Source organism: Malania oleifera, chromosome 8 (genome assembly GCF_029873635.1).
Source record: "Malania oleifera isolate guangnan ecotype guangnan chromosome 8, ASM2987363v1, whole genome shotgun sequence".
NCBI lineage: Eukaryota > Viridiplantae > Streptophyta > Magnoliopsida > Santalales > Ximeniaceae > Malania > Malania oleifera.
Window position 1 is genome coordinate 67,619,345 of NC_080424.1, and position 21,760 is coordinate 67,641,104.

Genomic DNA, 21,760 nt, shown 5'->3' on the forward strand with positions numbered 1-21,760 from the left:
TTTAGGCATTGTTAGGTTTTTCTTTGTTTCTCTATTGTTAGATTTTATTTTATTATTTAGAAGAAAAGAACTCATTAATGAGTGAAAGAGAGAGGTACAGGCTTTGGAGAACAAGATATCCTCCAAAGAAAAGCTAAGATCAATTACAAAAGTGCAGCTCTCCAAAATGCCAAAACTGCACCAACATGAAGTTGTCAAAATTTTGTGGTGTTACCCACACTCTGCCAAAAGCTGAGAAAAAGGTAGCACAAAGCTGTCTAGCCGCCCAACAATGAAGAAAGAGATGTCATTTCAGTTACCAGGGCACTTATCAGACCACTCCCTGTGCATGGTGACATTGTCCGAGGATGATTGCCTGGATAAAAGGCCCTTCAGGCTTTTTAATATGCCGGCTAGGCATACCAGATTTCAAGAGGTTGTTAAGGAGGGGTGGAGAGTTAAATACCATGGGTCCAGGACGTTCAGGTTTGTTTAAAAGCTGCAGGTTCTGAAGGGGCCTCTTGAGGTACCTAAATGCACTTCACTTCTCTCATGTTGGCTCCAGGGCTGAAAGAGTTAATGAAGAACTGGTGGAGGTGCAGCAGAGGCTTCATGATTCTCCTGAGGATGTGGATTTACAGGAACTGGTGATTGAGAAAAGGGTTAAGGCTGCCAGGCTAGATGAGGCAAACAGAATGTTTATGGCTCACAAGCTAAGCACAAATATCTCAAAGAGAGTGATAGAAGTTCCTCCTTTTTTTCACTCGTGGATGAGAAGACATATGGTCAGGAATCATATAGCATCAATCACAAAGAGTAATGGGGAGATCACTACATCTCTACAACAGGTTGAGAATAAAGGACAGAATTGCTTTTATTTTTACTTCCCCAAAAATGACATTACTTTCTTTTTTATTGCTTTTATTTTTACACAATTGCTTCCATTCATTGTCTATGTCAGTTTTGGGCTAACAAAGAGAAGAAAATAGAACTCTAGGTCTTATGTTGCCTTCACAAAATCCTTATTCACTCTTGGAGTATAGTGTTCTGCCATTGAGAATAAAGGACAGAACACTCATTGGCTAAGGTGGTAATCATGTTTCATTGTGGTTTTAACATTCAAAAGTTGGTTTTTCATTTCAATAGTTTGTTCAATTATTATCAATTTTTTAAGTTAATTATTTTTTCCTTTTTAATTTGAGAAAGAATATGCATGAAATATTATTCTAACAATTGTTGATAAACACCAAAAATTCAGTTTTTTATTATTTTTCCTTCATTCCTCCCCTTAACAGCATAAATTTTATTTTATTTTTTTAATATTTCCTGACTATTCCCTTACTAATATTTTATTATAAACATCAAAAGTTCAGCTTTTTTCTTATTTTTTCTTCATTCCTTCCCTTAACAGCATAAAATTAATTTGTTTATTAAAATTTCTTGACCCATTCCCTCACTTTTTATTTGTTTAAGGAAAGCATAAACATGAAATAGGATTCTTTTTTTTTTTAGGGAAAAAGACTCCTAAAAGCCTCTCCTGAGATTTCAAAATTTTCACATATCTCCCCTAATATTCGATTTTTTGGGACAGTATTTTAAGTTCAAAATTAACTCTCAAAGAATATTCAAAAGATGGCACAAAAGTTTTGCATATGATCTCTCAAGAGTGAGCAAATTGAGGCACAAGAGAGATTAAAAAAGAATTGGGAGTTTGAGCATACCCCTAAATAATTTTTCTTTATGCCAAAAATAAGGCAAAGTCTGTGTCTTTTTGGCAAACCTTAGGAGAGGTCTGGGGAATTTTTGAAATGTCAAGTGAGATCAGTGCCTTTTACCCCTTTTTTATTGTCAAAATGTAAATGTATTTTACTATTTTTCTTCTTGTTTGTAAATCAATATATGCATGTCATTTAAAATTGATTTTGGAAATTTGTACCAAATCTTACAATTCAATTCAATTCTCAATTCCCAAAATTTGAATTTCGATTCATGATTTGGAGCTCAATTTGACAACTATGTAAGGCGTACAAAAATTGTCTCTCATGGCAAGAGATCACCATGGCTAAACAAAAATGAAAAGGGAAAATGAGCTTCAAAGAAAGTAGAAGGGGGGCGGGAGCAAGAGACTACACTAAAGGATTGTATTACAAGAACATAGAAGTTAAAATGGACTGTCCTATTAATAGAAGGGTAATCAAGGAGTGGACTTCTGGGCTATGTAATCCTATTTGAGAAACTAAATCTTGAGAAAGCTCCCCTCCTTTAGTTTTCTTAAGAATCATTTTCAACTGGTAGCTCCATTGGGGAACAGCTTCAGGGAGATATACAAAAACTGCCCGAGAAGGATCCCAATCTTAATTTCTCATTGAAAATTTCTCTTTTTCAAGGTAAGGAAAATGATGCCAGTTATCTTATTGTCCCAATTAGTAACCTAATGATGGTATTCAATTGCCATTGACCAGCTCTGTGCTGAAGAATCACCTCTACACAAGGACCATTAACATAGATATTCATCAACCACCAACAACTTAAATAGCTTCAAGTTATTTGCTATATTGATTATTGATTCTAGGTTAATAAGTCATTACTCATCACATGATGCAAAAGAAAAAAAAAAAAAGGAAAATTATGTTTTTCCTACCCCACAAGAAAATGAATGGGGAAATCTTAAGATTACAGAGAACATAGACGGAACCAATACCTGTGGGATGACAATTGCCAGGTTCAAAACACCCATTGATAATCCTGTAAAGTCAAACCATTAAGTCACTAACACAATCAGTTCAGCAGCATAACGATGACATCACCAAACATAAATTTGTTCAGTGATAGAAACTAAAATACACCAACCTTGACCAAGTCCCAAAGACTCAATTCGAGTGGATATCAATGCATATGGAACACTGTAAGTGATCTGCAACAAATGATTTTAGTCAATGTATATCAAGTAGTGAACAGAAATCACGTAAATTGGCAAACATCTCAAAGCCATCAAAAGAGAGTTATAACAAATAAGGATGTCAGGATTATCAACTTCTGATCTTCCACTTTTGTATAGCAGGCCCAGGCCCCATTACCAGGCCAACATCAAATGATATAATCCTAAAACACAAGATGGATCATGCCTCTGGGAGAACAAGGGTGAGATAAACTCATTGATGGCCCCCTCCATGTAAATCAGCTAAATGTCGCTAATGCAAGATCCATAGAAAATAGAATTTACTGATCATATTTTATTTTCCTTTATGAGAAACAAATGAAAAAAAAAAAAAATTGAAAAAATTCACATTCTATTAAGACATTCGAGCAACTTACAGCAAGTGGAACACCAAGAATTGCAAAGACCACTAGTGCAGCAATTACAACACCATTTGGGGGAAGATCATGGCCAATGGAGTCCATATTGCTGACCATGGAGGAAAGTATGAGCATTGCTAGAAAGCAAAGAGCCATAAGAATGTTTGAAATTCCCCAAACAAAACCAGCCCCCCACTTCCTGCAGAGTTTCTCCATGAGCAATGACGTTATTCCAAGAAATACGGAATTCAACATTAGACCAAATGCACCCATTCTAACTCCCATGTTGTAATTTTTCCCTTCATTTGGCTTGCCACCATAAATCTCTCGACCCATCCAATCAGTATCAAATAGAAGAAATGGAAACCATCCAAACCAAGTCAGAGCAATAACAGACAAGATTATCCAAATAGTGCCAGAGAGATATCTAAAAGTCCCAAATAGTTCCCAAAAGAAAGCTTCTTGTGCATCACTTGACTGGCCTGGCCTCTCTTCAGCAAGGTGGACGGATCCGTTGCTGGAACTAAGAGGCACTTCCTGGGCTGCTGAGATGCTTATATATGTTGTGATTACAATAAAAGCAATATCAATTAAGAAAGCAGACTTGAGATTGGCACAGTTCTCATCACATGAGGAAGTGACAGTGAATGATAAAATCTTGAACCAGCCACTGTATGCCCCAGTGGCATAGCCGAGAACATTGCCAACAGCCATAAATAGTGAGAAATATGCATTTGCTACTCGAGTTCTTCGATGATCCTTCCCTAGCATGACCAATACACCAAGAGACAAATGTCAATCACTGCAAATATTTACAAGTTGTTAATCCACAAAGAACATGTGCATATGCTGGTGTGACCTACTAGATTGTCTTTTCCCAAAACAAATGATATAGGGGATGCAAGTCTAGTATTTGGGCACTGTATTTACATACAGAGCATGTGCATGTACAAAGTTGGAAACTGGCTGGTTTTCTAATAACAGAGAACCATAATATATGCCCAAAACTACGTTATCAAAATAAAAGTTTGATAGCAGCATCATTCATTTTTTTTCCTTCTTTCTCATTTTTCTTCATCCTTTTTGCGTGCATGTGTGTGTGAGAGAGAGAGGTGCAGGGATTGCAGTTGCAGAACTTGGCCTCTTGATGCAGACCAACATCCAACAACTTTAGTTCTCAGTTCCAATCGCCAAAAACTAAGGCCTATTTATAGGCCTACAATTCTTGCAAGAGAATCAAACTAATTTAAGAAACCTAAATAAACTAAAATACTAGTTTCCTAAAAAATAACTACTTACAATCTTAATGACATAACAAAGAATCTTGCTTCCTACATAAAAACATCCTAGAATCTTGATGATATGACCCGTTATATAATTACCCTAAACAAAAATAAAATAAATTTTAGGAAATTAAAATAGATCTTGTTTGGATGCAGCCAGGCTGGTTTGATCAACTTTGTTCATCCTATAAGCCAACTCTTTCAAAGGCTAATTCAAGCATCATTGTTTTCACTTCTGCCAGGCTGGTTTGATCTGGTCTTGATGAACCAGTTCAGTCTGATCTGATCTGACTCAGTTCATTTAATCAGTTTTGGCCGACTTGGTTGAACCAGTTAGTCCAGATCGTTTAGAACTACTTATTATTTGAAGGGTAGCTCATTAAGTTACCCTAAGTTCATAGAGGGGGAGGTTCTCTCCTCCACAGATCTATTCTTTGGCAGCAAGGCAGCTTCTGACAACATGATGTCACCACAAACAGCAGAAACAGACTGTTATGGAACTTCTTGGATATTGAAGTGGCTCGATGGCCCAGAAACTCCAGGGAACTTTTATGAAATCATGGCAACAACTGCTTGAACAGCCGCTAGGGCTCTGTCAATGACTGGCATGGATTTGATCTTGGCGAAGTCCCGGACGACAAAGGAAACTTGCGACAATGGAGGCTGGCTTTCATTAATTGTGGGAGTACTGAGGAGCAAGGTCATGGAGATTGCATGTGGGCATTAGATCCTTGATTTGGCCACTGATTCAGATTCTTTTAAGCAGTAGTGAATGAGAAAAAAAAGGGGTTGAAGGGGATGGTTTAGAGACAGGCAGGTGTGGTTGGTATGAGGAATTGAGGATGGTGGCAAAGATGGGGCTGATGCAATGTAATTTGAATTGAAATCATGAACACAACAAGTTTGAATTAGAACTTGTTGGCAACCCATCGAACACTGACAACCATGGCAATTTAAGTTAAAATCGTTCACTCTGTCAAATAAACTCAACAGCTGTGTTGGATCAGAGTGCCAAAATACCACTTGATGCAGGACCTATGTCCAAGAACTTAAGTTCTCAATTCCAATCCCTAAACTAATACACAAGTGCCTATTTATAGGCTTACAATGCTTTGAAAATAAGCAAATTAATTTAAGAAACCTAAACTAAAATACTAGTTTACTAAATAATAACCTACAAACCTCTAGGTCAAAATCAAGTCATGCTTCACGATGCTCTCATCTCAACGTCACCCACCTTCAAACGAAAGCAAGGATGGCGATTGGTGAGTCTCATTGATCACTTTCATCCTAAATTTTCTAACTTGAAACCTCTTTATTGAGATGCCCTAGCTTTGAAACCGAACCGAAGTCCCATCTTATCCACAGGAATTGAACCCTATTTTTATTCAACCTACTAGAAATCCCTTTCAACTCCCAACAATCTTCCTCTCCGTTTGCGCCTCGCTACAGCAAGCCATCCTTGGCCATCAAGGCCCGTTCATCTTTCGCCAACGACAAAGTACAACCTATCGACTATCTCGCCAACCGTCATTAGACTATTGAAAGGCTCTCTTCTTACGGAAATTTTCCTAGACCTTCAGAGGCTTACTTCTTGGACCTTCAAAGACTGCACCAATGACTCGACCTTTGGCGACTCTATCAACTCTCTCTCCATACGACAACCTTCCTGGACCTTTTGCTTGAACCCTTCCTGGGCCTTCAAATACTATTCGAAGCATGAGACATCTTTTAATGTTTAATTATGGCCGACCTAATTATCGAAGGCAAAAGAGGTATTGGGTTATGTTGAAGTGACCGGTTTAGATTGAATGAAAAAACCTTCAATCTGCATTTATACAAGGCTGGAGAGATCTTGTTTTGCTTGTGGTCGAGAATGATGCCTCTCATAACAAGTGTGTTAGGTTCGCTAAAGAAGCAGGAGTTTGAAGTTTTCAAATGGGCTTCACAAAGTATTGGATGTTGATTAGGTGGACGATGGTTAGAAAGTGTTGGGAGTTAGAGCTAGTGTGGTAAGGAAAGAGATTTTCAATGTTTATTCCTGGAGGCACTAAAGGCAATGGGGGGCAAAGATTCGTAAGTGACTTTTGTGAGATAGCAAAGGTTTTTTGGGTGAATTCTGGAGGTGTTGGTTCTAATAGTTCTACACACCAAAAATTGTGGAGTCAGGTGATGCTGGAAGGAAAATAGAGGGATGGAGAGAGTTGCAGTAGCCAAGTTAATTCTGGAAATCAGGGTGTGCTAGTGCGATACAACTGAATGAACATTGGGCCATCACAAATCAATTGGAAACTATCAATCAAAGTGTGAAGGAATCTAGGATTCCAAATGGTGTTGCGATCATCTTAGAAGCGGCTAGGGTTGCTTTCAGGGAGGAGGTTGTGAAAAGATTTGGGCCAGGCTGTATATTACTCGTTTTGGACTTGGCCCAAGTTATTGAAAAAGGAGGAATTTCTTTTTTGACTAATTTGGGCAATTATTAGAAAAAGCCCAATGTCTAGGAAAGGTTGATTCTTTGGATTTCAAAGGATGGCTCGCTTCAAATGGGTTTCAAGCAATAGGTCAAGGTGGTGCTCAGGCCCATGTGTGCTAGCAATGGTAACTTGAGTAACTCCTTGTTCGTTCTGAATAAAGTGCAAGTTAAAAATTTTGCTCCTAGATATCAGGAAATGAGTATTGGGGGCGAGGACTCTAACGCCAGCAACGATCTTTTACCTCAGGAACCAACCATCGCTAATTGATGGGGGCCATCATGTAAACATTCTGCTAATGGAATCCAAATCTAGCATATAATTTTCCAAGATTTGAGTTGGAAATCGGAATGATCAACAAGTACAGAATTCTAGTAGCATATTAGATTGGAAACAAGATCTTGGCATGAAAATTGTGTGAAATACTAAAGAGGTGGTAGAAGGCAATATGGAAAAAATAAATAAATAAATAAAATTTGGGTTTGAGGAGAAATTTGACAATTGGAGCCTTAATGCTAATAGATTTTAGGGTTAAAAGGTTTATGCTTGTAGGAGGGCAGCTAGTATGGGTGCTGAAATGAAGAGGGTTTTTGAAGAAAAGAGAGAAAATTCTAGTAAGTCAGTGCCAAAGCTACTAAGGAGAAATTCTAAAGGAGAGTTGAGTATTGTGGAAGACCTAGGGGTGGCAAAACGGGTTAACAAGCAGGGTTCAGGTGGGTCATAAACGGGTCGAGATTAAACGGGCTCAGGTTTGGGTTGACTATTAACGAATGACTAATAGGTAAACTCAAACCCGTCCATTTAAAATGTGAATTTAGAATTTAAATTTTTTAAAATATTTCATATAAATGACACTTTTTTCTTAAAAATAAAAAATGAACTCTAGGGGGGACGGGTCTGAGGGCCGTGAACACAAAATTGAAGATCCAAGCCCCAATCCCGTTGCACCCACCTTTCAAAAAATGCAACAGAATGACACCAAAATGGCAGGTTAGGTTGCAACCCAAAGACGTAATTTGACAATTCACGATGAAGGGGAAGCAGGCACTCTTCAATCCAATCTCCGTCCAGAATTGGTACTTCGGTAGCCGTAGACGAAAGGGAGAGAAGGGAAAGAAAGGAGAGGGTGGAAGGCAAATTGGACAAGTTGTGTGTGGTTTTTGGGGCTTCCTCATTCGTTGGGCATCCCTCTTCTGGAGCCTGCGTCCTGGCGTTTTGTGCAGAATTGGCAACTAGGTTCACTAGTCAAAGCCTCGAAGGTTGTCGAGTGCCGACTGAGGTACGAGGGAGAGGGGGAGGGAGAGGGAGAGGGCAAGATGAGGACTGCAAGGTGAGGCCATGACTCATAAGAGTGAGGCATGAGGGTGAGGCGCTAGCTGCAAAGGCAGAAGGGACTAAGCGAGAGCAGTTCTGCGGACTATGAGTCGAGCGACTGTGGTGCGGGTCATGTGGCAGTGCTGACTGAGGGAATAGGAAATGGAGAGGGACAGAGGGTAGGGTTAGGTTTAGTTATATATATATATAGATAAACAGGTCACCCGCGACTTGAACCCACCTAACCTGTTCAATAAACGGGTCGGGTCTGGTTGACCCGATAGACCCGTTTATAAACGGGTCAACTTGTATTAAACCCAAACCCGCTTTAAACGGCCAGGTCACAGGTCACCCGCTGGGTTTTAACCTGTTTTGCCATCCTTAGGAAGACCCTAGGGAAAAAACGAAGGTTGGATGTAGTAACGAGGTTAGTAAAGGAAAGATGGGAAAGAAATGGGGGCATTTTTCAGATTCAGAAAGTCATGATATTAGTGAGTTTGATTGTGGTGGGAGGTTGTTATTAGATGAGATTCAAGAACAATATTAGTACATTTTTTATTCTTGTGATGAAATAGGGGATTTATCGTATGTCCATCCACCCCCATTGGAAACCTTAGAGGTAGTTCCTATTTTTTATAACAATGGTTTGGTGAACAAGTTACGGAGTAGGGATGGAATTTTTCCTATACCCATGGTGGAGATTCCGAAGAAGGGTTTAAAAGCTAAAAATCTTTTGAATAAAATGGATTTAAAGTTAAGTGACATTTGAAGATCTTGGTAACTATGATGGAAAGGGTTTGAAAAGGGGGCTCCTTGGCTAATATTGTTTAGTTTTTTTTTTTTCCTCTATTTTATTTTTATTTTTTTCATTATTTGGTGGTGTTGTCCCCACACATTGTACCTTCTCTTCTTTTCATCTAACATATCTTATTTTGTTATAAAAAAAAAACAAACAAACTAGAATCGTAAAGGCATAACCTAGAATGTTGCTGCCTAAATAAAAATATCCTAGAACCTCAAAAATATGACCCTAATAAAATTACCCTAAATAAAATAAACCAAAATAGAATAAAAAACAGGAAATTGAAATTGTTTGCGCGCTGGATCGCCTCTTATAAACAATAAACAAAAAGTGGTGCTTTTGTTGGTTGTTGCCGATTCTTTTGTTTATTTCCTAAGTCCACCTTAGCTTGTTAGAATAGTCATGGTGGTCTGTGTTAGTGTTATTTAGTCACTTAGCATTATTATTATGTGTAAGAGTTTTGTTAATAAGTGTGAGTTAGTAAGGGTATTATGGTCATTGTTATTGTACTTGACATATATTATAAATAGAGGGAGAGACCTATCATTGAGATTAGGTCTTCCATTTTACCCAATTACTCAACATTTTATGAAAGCCAGGTTGACCTAAACCCTAATTCCATAATCGCCACTAAATCAAAACCTAAATATTATAATACCACACAACCTGCTGCAGTAGAAGGATCATCAACATCACCAAAGTCCAGGAGCAGCTTCAGTAGTTGCTGGAAAATAATGCACTCACGGGAAAAAATCCTGGATGCTTCTGTCCTCTTCAACACCTCAAGAAATACCTCATATTTTGCAAAACTAACCACATAGCAAGCCACAGAACCTGCCGATCTGCCAGCCCTACAAATTTCATAGCCATAGGATCCTCCACGAGTCCCCATGTGCTGACAGTGCCGACCCCACACACCAGCACATGAGACATTTTTGAGCAGCCATTTTGCTCCGATTTCCTCCCCAATGTCTTGAATCCTTCCTCGCACCATAATACCAAGTTGTTTGTTATCTTTTTTGTCCAAAGTCATCACCTTTTTTAGTTGTTCATGTACTGCATTCCAGGAATGTTTTCTTGCTAATGCTTGAAGCTATTGGTCAGTAATTATAAAGTTCATTGAGGCTTGAACCAGTAATATTGCCGTGTTCTTGATTCATTTTTTATCTCTATTGTTCATTGTGTGCTTGTGGTTTGCTCCGGTTGTCAAACATTGAGTGTTGGGATGGTGTCCATGAATTCCAAGAGGATGTTGTTCACTGTGTACTTCAGATGTTCTACTGTATAGAGTCTGTTTGGTACTGTTACAGCTGCATGTTGGTTTCTTGGGAATGTGTTTAAGCCTCTTGGAGCAGGGACAGCATTTATACATTGATTTTGTAAGGTTGTGGCAGTGCTATGTCCAGTTGTTTAGGTCTCTTAGAGAAGTGGCAGCATTTATATATTGATTTTAGGTTTGTGTCAGTGCTATGTCCGGTCGTTTAGGTCTCTTGCAGCAGTGACAGCATTTATACATTGACTTTGCAGGGCTGTGGCAGTGCTATGTCCAGTTGTTGGTGACTCATTCGTGGTTGAATCAACGGTTGACTCATTTGTGTTTGGTTCGAATGGTCTGAAAATTCACTTGTGATTGTTTTAGTTGGTCCAAAAATTCACCTTAGGAATCCCAAGAGCATTTTGTTCACTGTGTATTTCTGACTTGCTGCTGTATTGAGGTTGTGCATGTGTTGGGACAGTGTCCTCAATTCCCAAAAGTGTGTTTCCATCGTCAAGCATTTGTTCAGGTGAACAGCGTACTATAACTATCTCAGAGGAAGAGTATTCAAGGTTCCTACAGTTTCAAACATCCCAACAAGCATCTCATCATATTGCATCTTTTGCTCAAAAGGTTGATCCTACAGTTTGTATGTCATCTGGTATCTCTCCCACTAGTCCTTAGATTATCAACTCTGCTGCTACTGACCATGTGACACGTGTGACAAACTTCTTTTCTGCCTTCCAATATTCTAAAAATCTGCCTCAAGTTACCCTTGCTAATGGGCCCACAACTACAATTAAAGGGATAGGAACAGCAAATCCTACTCCCTCCATCTCTCTTTCTTTTGTTTTATACATTCCTAAGTCCCCATTCAACCTTATGTAAGTTAGTAAGCTTATAAAGGCACTAAATTGCTCTGTAACCTTCTTTCCTGATTCTGTGATTATTCCGAAGAAAAGGAAGACAATTGGTATGTGACGTGAGGCTCGTGGACTCTACTACTTTGAGTCGCTCTCTTCTCCCATTGCCTACACAGCCACTGCTACACCATTTCAAATCCATTGTTTCCTTGGCCATCCGTCCTTAGACAAATTAAAATAACTAGTTCCTACCTTGAGTTCTATGTCTAGTCTTAGAGTGCAAGTCTTGTCAGTTGGAGAAACATCATCGTTTTCCTTTTGCTTCCTAAATCAAAAAAATGGGCAGATAGTCCTTTCATGCTCGTCCATTCTGATGTTTGGGGTCCGAGTCATGTCATGTCGAAATTGGGGTCGGTACTTTGTTACATTTGTCGATAACTACTCCAGGTTGACTTGGTTGTATTTAAGATATTTCGTAGTGATAATGCTAAGGAGTACTTCAATACCCAATTCAGTACCTATATGACTAATTCTGGCATGATCCATCAACCTTCTTGTCCTCATACTCCACAACAAAATGGAGTTGCAGAACAAAAAACCAAACATATTATCAATGTCACTTGTACCCTATTATATCAAATGAATGTCCCCAAATTTTTTTGGAGTGATGTCGTGCTCACTGCTTGCTCATTAATAAAATGTCATCCTCTTTCCTTGGTGGCAAAAATCCCAAATTCAATATCATTCCTAAGGCTCCTTTGTGCTCTCTTCCTCGTATATTTGGTTAATTGGTTGTGTGTCTTTTGTCCATCAGTTAACTCCAAGAACAGATAAGTTGGATCCTCGCGCTATCAAATGCATTTTTCTAGGGTATTCCTGGTGTTCCAAAAAGGAATTTCGATGTGATAGCCCTACTTTACATCAATTCTTTCTCTGTTGATGTAACCTTTTTTGAGTTTACACTATACTACTCTAATTCCTTGAGTTATGTTGACCTTAATAAGTCCCTTCCTCTGTCTTGTCTTCCAAATCCTAACCTAATATTTGTGCCCAAATCCCAATCCTCCAACATCTTAGTCCAGTTTGAGTCCTTCTCATATCTTTCATCATCCCAATTCGCAGGTATACACACAATGACTCAAGGGAGAGCCTCCCCTAGCTTCCACTTCTATGCCTTTAGTTCTCTCATCAGATGATCCTATTTCCCAAGATGTTGATCCGCCCATTGTTGTTCGAAAAGGTAAACATAGTTGTACCCAATATCGAATCTCTAATTTTATTTGTTATGATTTCTTGTCACCCTCATATCACTGTTTTGTTAGTACTTTGTCTTATGTGCTTTACCAAAATCTATTTCTGAAGCCCTATCCCATTTTGGGTGGAGGAATGCAATGATAGTAAAGATGCGCGCTTTATAGGATAATGATACTTGGGACTTAGTATGCCTTCCTCCTAACAAGTTTGTGGTTGGTTGTCATTAGGTGTACACTATGTACATTGTGAAGGTTAATCCAAATGGTTCCTTAGCTCGATTGAAGGCCCACCTTGTTGCTAAGGGATATACTCAGGTGTATGGCTTGGACTATTCAGACACATTCTCCCTTGTAGCCAAACTAGCCTCAATATGTTTGTTTATTACCTTAGCCACCACCTATCATTGGCCTCTACACCAATTAGAACTTAGATGTGAAGAATGCTTTCCTACTTGGTGATCTTCAGGAGGGGGTCTATATGGAGCAACCACCTAGGTTTGTTGCTTAGGGGGAGTCAGGCTTAGTGTGTCAGCTCAAGAAGTGTCACTATATGGTTTAAAAAAATCTCCAATGGCATGGTTTGGTGGCTTCAGTATTGTAGTACTTGAGCTTGGCCTTCAATGGTGTGCAGTAGATCGGTTTTGTATTTTATCACCATACTCCATCCTAAAGGATTTTTCTTACAGTGCATGTGGATGATATTGTGATTACTGGTGATGATGATCAAGGTATTCAAAGCCCAAGGTATTTCCTGCAAACTAAGTTTCAAAAAAGGGATTTGGGACCATTGAAGTACTTCTTAGGTATAGAAGTATCGAGATCTTGTACAAGAACTATCTTATCTCAAAGGCAGTATGTTCTTGATATTTTAGATGAGATAGGGTTGGAAAGTTGAATTATCTTACAGTCATTCGACCAGATATATCCTTTGAAACAGCTATTGTGAGTCAATTTCTCAATTCCCCGAGAACAAATCACTAGGATGTAATAAATCGCATTTTGAGATATTTCAAAGGTGCATGAGGAAGAGGTCTCTTATATCAAGATCGAGGCCACGCTCATATTCAAGGATATACAATTGCATATTGGGTTGAGTCGCCTTACGACTGAAGATACACAATAGGCTACTATATCTTTGTCAGTGGTAATTTGATGTCTTGGAAAAGTAAGAAACAAACTATGGTGGCAAAGTCTAGCGCACACTACATATGAACTTGTTTGGTTGAAAAACATGTTGAAAGAACTAGGTATTTCACATCCTCAGCCTATGGAGTTAATGTGTGATAATCAAGCTGCTATTCATATTGCCTCCAACGTGGTCTTTCATGAGCAGACAAAGCACATTGAAGTTGATTGCCACTTTATTTGAGAGAAACTTGTATAGAAGCTCATTACAATCACTTATGGGAAGTATGAGTTTCAGCTTGCTGATTTATTCGCTAAAGCCTTGGGAGGGGCTCGCGTGAAATTCATTTGTAACAAGCCATGAGCATATGATATATATGATCCAGCTCGAGGTGGAGTGTTCGTGGTTTTTTAGTCATTTAGCATTATTATTATATGCGTTAGAGTTATATAAGTGTGAGTTAGTAAGAATATTATGGTCATTGGTATTGTACCTTACAAATATTATAAATTGCAGCAGAGACCTGTCACTGAGGTTAGGCCTTCCATTTTACTCAATTATTCAACAGTTTGCAACCCCTTATTTGAAGATTCCCACATGATTTCCTAATCTAATAGTTAATCAAGTTAAACAAATATAACCATCAAAATCTTCTTTTCTATCAAAATCAATAAACAAATAAATGTAACCATCCATGGCCATCACATTCTTTGAACATAGGAAAATCTTCTCGTAAAAGGGTACTGAATATATGAGCACAAGCATCTTTATCCCCTAGTCCCTGCAACATGGAATTAGTCAACCTTCCCAACCAATCATAAAAATACCCTTACCTCATTTTGTATTGTAGCTACTCCCAGATTGTATCTGAACTAGGTAAACCTTGTCCCCCTCTCCCCCCCCCCCCCCCCCTTCAATGTCATGTCTAGTAAAACAATCAACTCGTGACACCCAATATTCCATTACAAGTAACCTTATATGACGCCAAGTCCCATTATGAACAAGCAAGATATATCTCACATTTCCACAATTTCTCATTTTGACAAGAATCAAATGAACCATTTAGTAGAAAACGGAGGAAAGGGTAGAAAGAAGATTATACAAGCAGCACAACACATGTTAGCAACTAACAACCAAGAGTACCACTTACAGGCAAAACTTTAAAAGAGAAAAGTAGGCCAAAGAAGACAATAGGAAAACATCAAGGCAAATACAGAACACCACTACCAAGCAAACTAGTAGCAGCATAGTTCTCTGTCAGATTCAGAGAAGGAATTCTACATCATTCACAGGGTGACAACCACAGCCCAAAAGAATCACACCCCAAAACAGCCACAAACTACTGCAAACTGAAATAGAACCAGTAGCCCAGCGGTACAAGTGCAGCAGCAATCCAAGACTAACAGGAGCTTAGTTCGCCTGCAAGGGTTTGAAAGATCATTTTATTTTTCCCATTAAACACTCTTTGTCACACAAAAATAATAGTATCTCTACAGAAACATATTGTTACCTATTTTCTGAAGAAAGAGGATGAATGAGTTCCCACTAAATGAAATGAGCTCAAAACATGGCCCAACAAGGTAACTCTCAATTACTTCCAACCCCCAGCCACGGTTGCACTTGACGGCTACATCTTTAGCAACTACTTCAATGATGGCAGTATAATACAAGTCCCTAAATGTTCAGGTGTTGGGAGGACTGTGGTCCAGTGGCTAACAAGGTGGTTGAGGATGTGAGAAGGAAAAGATAAGAAGGGAGTGGGTCTCAAATTGAATTTTCAAAGGGCTTATGACATGGTGAATTGGGGCTTCTTGGACAAAGTGACGGATAAGAAGGTTTCAAACCAGCATTGGGGAATCGGATTAAAGGGTGTCTTGGTTCTACAAATATTTCGACGATTGCTAACGAACATCCTAGGGATTAGTTTAGGGCTTCTCGGGGGTTAAGGCAAGGGTACCCTTGTCTCTGTTCTTGTTCAGTCTAGGGGTTTATCGTTGATGGTTTAACTAGGTCGCTTTCCCATGCCCCACAGTATAGGGGTGGTGAGGATCTGTTGGGAGGGAGGAGGGTTGAGGTGCCCATCCTCAGTTTTTTTTTTCTAGTGGATAATGTGTGAGAAATTCCAAAAGGTCCTCATTTGTCAAGAATTTGAGAAGATTTCAGGGCTGAAGATCAACATATCCAAGGGTGGGTCGCTAGCATTAATTTGGATCTCAGTGATTTAGAGAGCTTTAAGTGTATGGCTGGTTATGCAGCATATGAAAATCTTCACACACTGTGACTTGAGAGGAATGTGAGGGTATTCAAAGCTCAGATGTCTTCTCCTTCTGCACTGTGGGATAATGCCAGCTTTCTTGCTTCTTTTTTTTTGGGCGCATTCATTTGGATTTTTTTTTTGGGGGGGGGGGGGGGGGGGGGGGGGGGGGGGCATATCGCTGTCTGATCTTCAAACAGATTGGAAGGCAGTGTGGTTATTATAATTAGCTTATTCATGGAGGATGTTATATCCTTTCCACCCATTGTACTTTTATTTAGATTTTAATGCATTTTTGTTATCTAAGAGAAAAAATGAAGGCTGTCAAGATTGCATAAAGGTAAGTGTGAGATGGTTCTATGGCCACACCCAGACATTAAAAGTTGGATTAATTAGAGAGTACAGGTTGTGCAACAACAACCACCACACTACCACCACCAACAAGCAAGTCCCACTAACTGGTAAGCTATATGTCCTTTTCTGCCATATTTACTACCTATTTTCAATTTATCCTCAGAAAATTGGAGAATTGTCAAATCTTTCATTTACTACCAAGATTCAATCCATTATATGTCTAGCACTCCCTCTCTCACAGACTCTCAACATCAACTAAATCACTCTTCCAGACCACAGCATTATTTGGTCTAAGTTGCAAGTGTTAAAACCATCATAATTGTCTCTCATCTTATTTTCTGCTGGATTTACACCTTACTTATCATGGATATGTACATTCCTTAATCATTATACTATCTTTCCGTTTAACACTGCCATGTGTCAACATTCTCGTTCTCACTACAATTATATTTTATATGAAATCAAAGTTGGTCATTTACTTACAGGCTGCTCTCATTCCTCTGTTATATGTTCAAGTTTCAGTTGCTGAATTCAGGGCCCTATATGATAGCATCTTAATGCTCAAAAGAATATCAGACACTAGTAAATGTCCTATTGTTCTAGAAACAGATTCCAAAGGGCTGATCTACTTACTTCGAAGGCTAACCGCCTGATAGTTTTCTTAGGCCCACTCATGTATACGTTGCTTCAGAGGTTTAGATACAAAATAGACAGCTGGTAGACTCATTCGCCAGCCCATTTTGATATATATCTGTATTCAATTCATGGCTCACCAGGACAGCTTTTTTTGCAAGATAAAAAGGGGGACTGGGAATATAGAGGCCAAGTGATAGGAATAAGTCTGCCAGAATAAAGAATGTTTGGCTGTTAATAAATCCCAAATCTTTTGGCACTATGGACTCGAGATGCTTTTTATTTTTTAAAGAACAAAATCAATATGGTCTTAGGAAAAAGACCTAAATGATAGTGCTACATATGTTAAAAGAATAAGAAATAAAATCATAAAAATCAAGACAGTCTTTGATCAAGAGATAATAAATGTCATTACTACTTATGCTCCTCAAATAGGCTTAGAGGAAAACCTTAAAAGACTATTTTGAGAAGATATGAATAATTTCATGCAAGAAATATCAGAGACTAAGAAAATATTAATAAGAGCAATAGTCACATTGAAAAGAACAATAAAGATTATAAAAGGATAGATGGGGTACATGAATATGGAGATAAAAATGAGTTTGGTGTTATGATCTTAGACTTTTCCATATCATATGATCTCATAACAATGAATATATGCTTTAAGAATAGAGAAAAACACTAAATAAACTTCAAGAGTGTACAAAATAAAAGGCAAGTAGGGGCAAATCATTTATCATGTAAGGATTGTAAAGTTATGAAGTTTGACTACACCATAAAGTACTAGCATTAGATATATGCATAAAAAATGAATGAGAAAGGGTAACATGTTAGAGAACTAGGTGGTGGAACCAAGCCTTAACTCTAAAAGATAAATGAACGAATGCACAACTTTCACGGTAAGTTAGGCACAGCAACAGTAGAAGATAAAATAACGGAGGAGTGGCAGTGCAACTTAGGCCAAATAATGCACGAGGAATGAGCTAGTTAATGCTAGTGACAATAGATAGGGTAGAGGTAGATTTAGAATAACTTGCAATGAGATGATAAGGATTTAACATCCTCCATTTACCAAAGGATATTAACAAGACTGCATCCAATCCCGTGGGCCTTAAGACTTGGTCGTGGTGGTGGTCGTGGTCGTGGACGTGGTCATGGTTGTTGTAGTTGTTTTTGAACCAAGGAAATATGGAGGGGGACGATCCAAGTTTTTCAACCATTTATAAAGCTATGGAACCATGGAAGCAAAAAAAAAATTGACCAGATGCAGAATAATTTGAAGGGAGAAAATATTATGAGTTGCAAGAAAAGAGCTACTAAGATGCAGTGTATATCTTATATTGATAATGAATTCCAGGAACATTACAGCAAAGAAGAGCAATTCAAGATAGCTCCTTAAAGGAATGAAAGATAGGCCGTTCAGGGCAGGGAAGTTACAGAGATCAGCTGAAACCGGGGAATGTTTTGCAGCAAACTCATCAGAGAAGATACATTGATAATAGTGTGTCACTTTGCATATTGCGATGTTCACTTGCTTCAATGGTATTTTGAATATATTATGGTCGTTTTGTTCAGGCCTGCTTTGATACCAGCAGATTGCTAGCTGAGTGGGGAATGGGGACAGATGTTTGCTCTCCTCTCCTTGTTGTTCTTCCTCCTCGTTTGGCTTTAATAAATTGACTATTCAATATTCAACTGTTGAATAAGAAAAATCTCAGCTAAAATGAAAAAGGTAAATTCAGCCACTGCTTCAGTAATTCAAAAACCAAATATATTAGAATACGATCATCCATGAACGAGGCTCAATTAAGCACAATTGTTTCACGTACAAGCTACTTATTAGGGTTTCATTTGCAATTAAAAGACTGAATTTCAAGGCAAAGACAATAAATCGAAGCAAAAAAGTTGCCTAAAAAAATATACGCGCGCAATCGAACAAAACAAAGGGGCGTACCAGTAAGATCGGCGAGCAAAGCTCTACAAGGTCCCTGAGTCGTGTTGTTAGCCACATCAAGCAGCCAAAACCCTATAACAAAAGCAACCACAGCTCCCGGCCTCGCACCAGGCCTGTCACCGAGCAACCCTCCAATATCGGCGGAGTGGCCGACGATCAGAACGGCAAACACGATCATCGCCGCTCCGGCGACGATGAAGGGCCTCCGGCGGCCAAAGCGGCTGGTGCAGCGGTCGCTCATGTGGCCAACCAGAGGCTGCACCAGGAACCCCGAGAGCGGCCCGCACAGCCATATGATGCTGGCCCACGCGTGCGGAATCCCCAGCTCCTGCACGTACGGCGTCAGAAGCGACAGCTGAAGAGCCCAACCAAACTGTATCCCACCCGCCACCGATGCCACGCGCAGCAACCGCTTCAGCGAGACCCTGCTCCGAACCGCCGGCGCAGTCCCCGCGACGGCTCCACCTCTCTGGCGGTGGCGTTCGGGGACCGTCATCCCGCTTCCTCTACCCGCTCTTTCCCTGTGTCTGTCCTCCACGATGCTCCCCTCTCCACACTCACTCCCTATCTATTGAGCTGGGGCAGAGGAGGCGGAGGAGGTGATCGTAGTGGTGCGCCCGGTGCCGGTTGAGGAGCTGAGCCGCCGTGCCAGGTGGAGCGAAGAGACGACGTGGGAAAGTGTATGTGAATCAGCAAATGCCCACATCCGTTGACGAATTTACGGGCATGGGGCATCTGCCAAAGCCCGACGCGGACAAGCCGCGAGGATGGAGGTGACGGAAACGGACGGCGGTTGACCGCAGTGGAAATTTTTAGTGGTCAGTGAGGGTAAAGTTTGGGAAGAATCAGATATTTTAATATAGAGCGCTAAAACAATACCAAAGCTCAACTGCCAGCTTTGTTTGCGGGAAGGAGAAATGACGAAATTGCCCCCACCAGAATCATAGCCCGTGGGGCCTGGGCAAGGATCTGGGACCCGGCCTGTTGGCCTTGGGTCGGCTGTCGGCCCGACCTTTTTTGTTAGAATTTGGCGGGTGTGAATTGCGTGGCCTGCTTTTGGGTTGCCTCTTGAGTATTTAATCCTTGGAATCTTTTTCATCTCTTTAGTTTAGTTCGTCCATTTTAATGGCATTTATAATGGCAGATTGAGAGTGTGCTTTTTTGTACACGATTCGTGGGCTAATCCTATGTGCTTAGAAGCGTGCAATGGAAACAAATAATTAGAATGGACAGCCCTAATAGGACCTTCTGATGGAGCTATCCGCAAATTAGTGAACATTATTGAGCTTGTTGGGCAGTGGGGTTTATGGACGGTGATAATGATTGTACCTACTATCCTACTAAATGTATTTGTCAAATAATGTAATCTAAACAATTAATTTAGAAGTATCGTCGATGATTATAAAAATTATTCACTTTTAAAGCCGATGAATGTGCATTGCATCACATAATAACTTTTTTTAAAATTCGATACAAGCTTAGGATATTTACTCACTTGAAAGGTATTTATGTTTTCTTTTTAATAAATAATAAATGGATTATTAATGGTTGCTTGATTATCTAACTAAATGCACGTAATAGAATTAGTTGTAGATTTGTACCACTGGTCTATAAATTATAGATGGTATTTATGTTTTCTTTACAATAAATGGTTGCTTGATTATCCAGCTAAATGCGCGAATTAGTTGTAGATTTGTACAATGCCCAAAAATAAACAAATGGAAATCAAGAAAATAGATTGCACCGAAAGAATAATGATTAATGACATTTTGGCAAAGAAAAATTAATGAATTACATTTTTAGATCACAAAAATTAATATATAATTAAGATTCATGTAAAATTTGAGTCATCATAATGTCAAAAGACACAAGATAGCTCAATCATTTAATCATTTTTTCTTCAAAAAATTAAAGAAACTCTCACATATACATGTATATATAAAAGATCATTTGAAATCACTTATAGAAAAGTACTTTTCATCTGAAAACGAATTTATTTAAAAAGTAGTTTGAGATTATTTGTTATAAGTACTTTTTCAAATATGTTTTTTTTTTTTTTTAGAAAAATAAGTTTTCAAAAAATACTTATTTTTCTAAAAAAAAAAATTTAGTTTGGAAAAGTATTTTTTAAAATAAGTGCTTATTTAGGTGTAAATCAAAAACCACTTATTTGCTATAAGTACTTAACTTAAGCACTTTTCATAATAATATTTATTTTTTAAGATGATCCAAGTGCATAACAAGCTTTCTATTACATTAAGATTATAGGTATAAGAAATTTTCAGTTATATATGGATCAAAATAGAGATATGATTTTTTTATTGATTAAATAATGTGTCACAAGAATGTTAGTATAGAAATTTTCTCATGATTCTCACATGGTATTATTTGCTTCGGTTTTGGCTAATAGGTCTCAAGGTTGTTGGTCCAATCACTTGGCACCAAGTAGGGGTGGCAAAAAGGATCAGAACCTGATGAGTGACCTATTACTTGTCTATTTAAATTAGGTTTGAATTTAATACAAGATTACCTATTTATAAATGGGTCAATCTGAACCCAACCTGTTTAATAAAAGAATTGGGCAAGTTTGGATAAACTACCCACCGTATATAATCTAACCCTACACGCTCATTCCCTGATTTCCATTCCATTTGGCCTCTCAAGAACAAGAAGAGGTAGTTGCAGTCGCAAACAACAGATTTGCAGGTGCCTCAGCGCTCGGCCTAGCCACACAGCCTCATCTCTCTGTGCCTCTCTCTCTCTCTTACGCACGCGAGTGCCGTCGTGCATTTGTGAGCTAAAATGTAGCTACCTTTACGGCTCTACCAATGCAGCCGTGCTTCCAAGTTACAACCATTCGAGAGCCTATAGTTGCAGCCACCGCTACCGTCTGCTGAGGCCACCATCACCACCTATCAGGGC

General features: G+C 39.0%; 1 protein-coding gene across 1 annotated transcript in view; it reads right to left on the reverse strand.

Moving 5' to 3' along the window:
* The window catches only part of LOC131161471 (sucrose transport protein SUC4), a 32,950-nt gene extending 13,007 nt beyond the window's left edge, over window positions 1–19,943 (reverse strand). The window contains exons 1-4 of the mRNA XM_058117251.1: window positions 18,839–19,943; window positions 3,295–4,040; window positions 2,830–2,893; window positions 2,681–2,724 (exon numbers count right to left, since the gene is read on the reverse strand). Of these exons, the coding sequence (XP_057973234.1) occupies window positions 2,681–2,724; window positions 2,830–2,893; window positions 3,295–4,040; window positions 18,839–19,334 (1,350 nt within the window). The 5' untranslated portion in view covers window positions 19,335–19,943. The remainder of the gene's footprint in view (window positions 1–2,680; window positions 2,725–2,829; window positions 2,894–3,294; window positions 4,041–18,838) is intronic.
* Window positions 19,944–21,760: the final 1,817 nt, after the last annotated feature.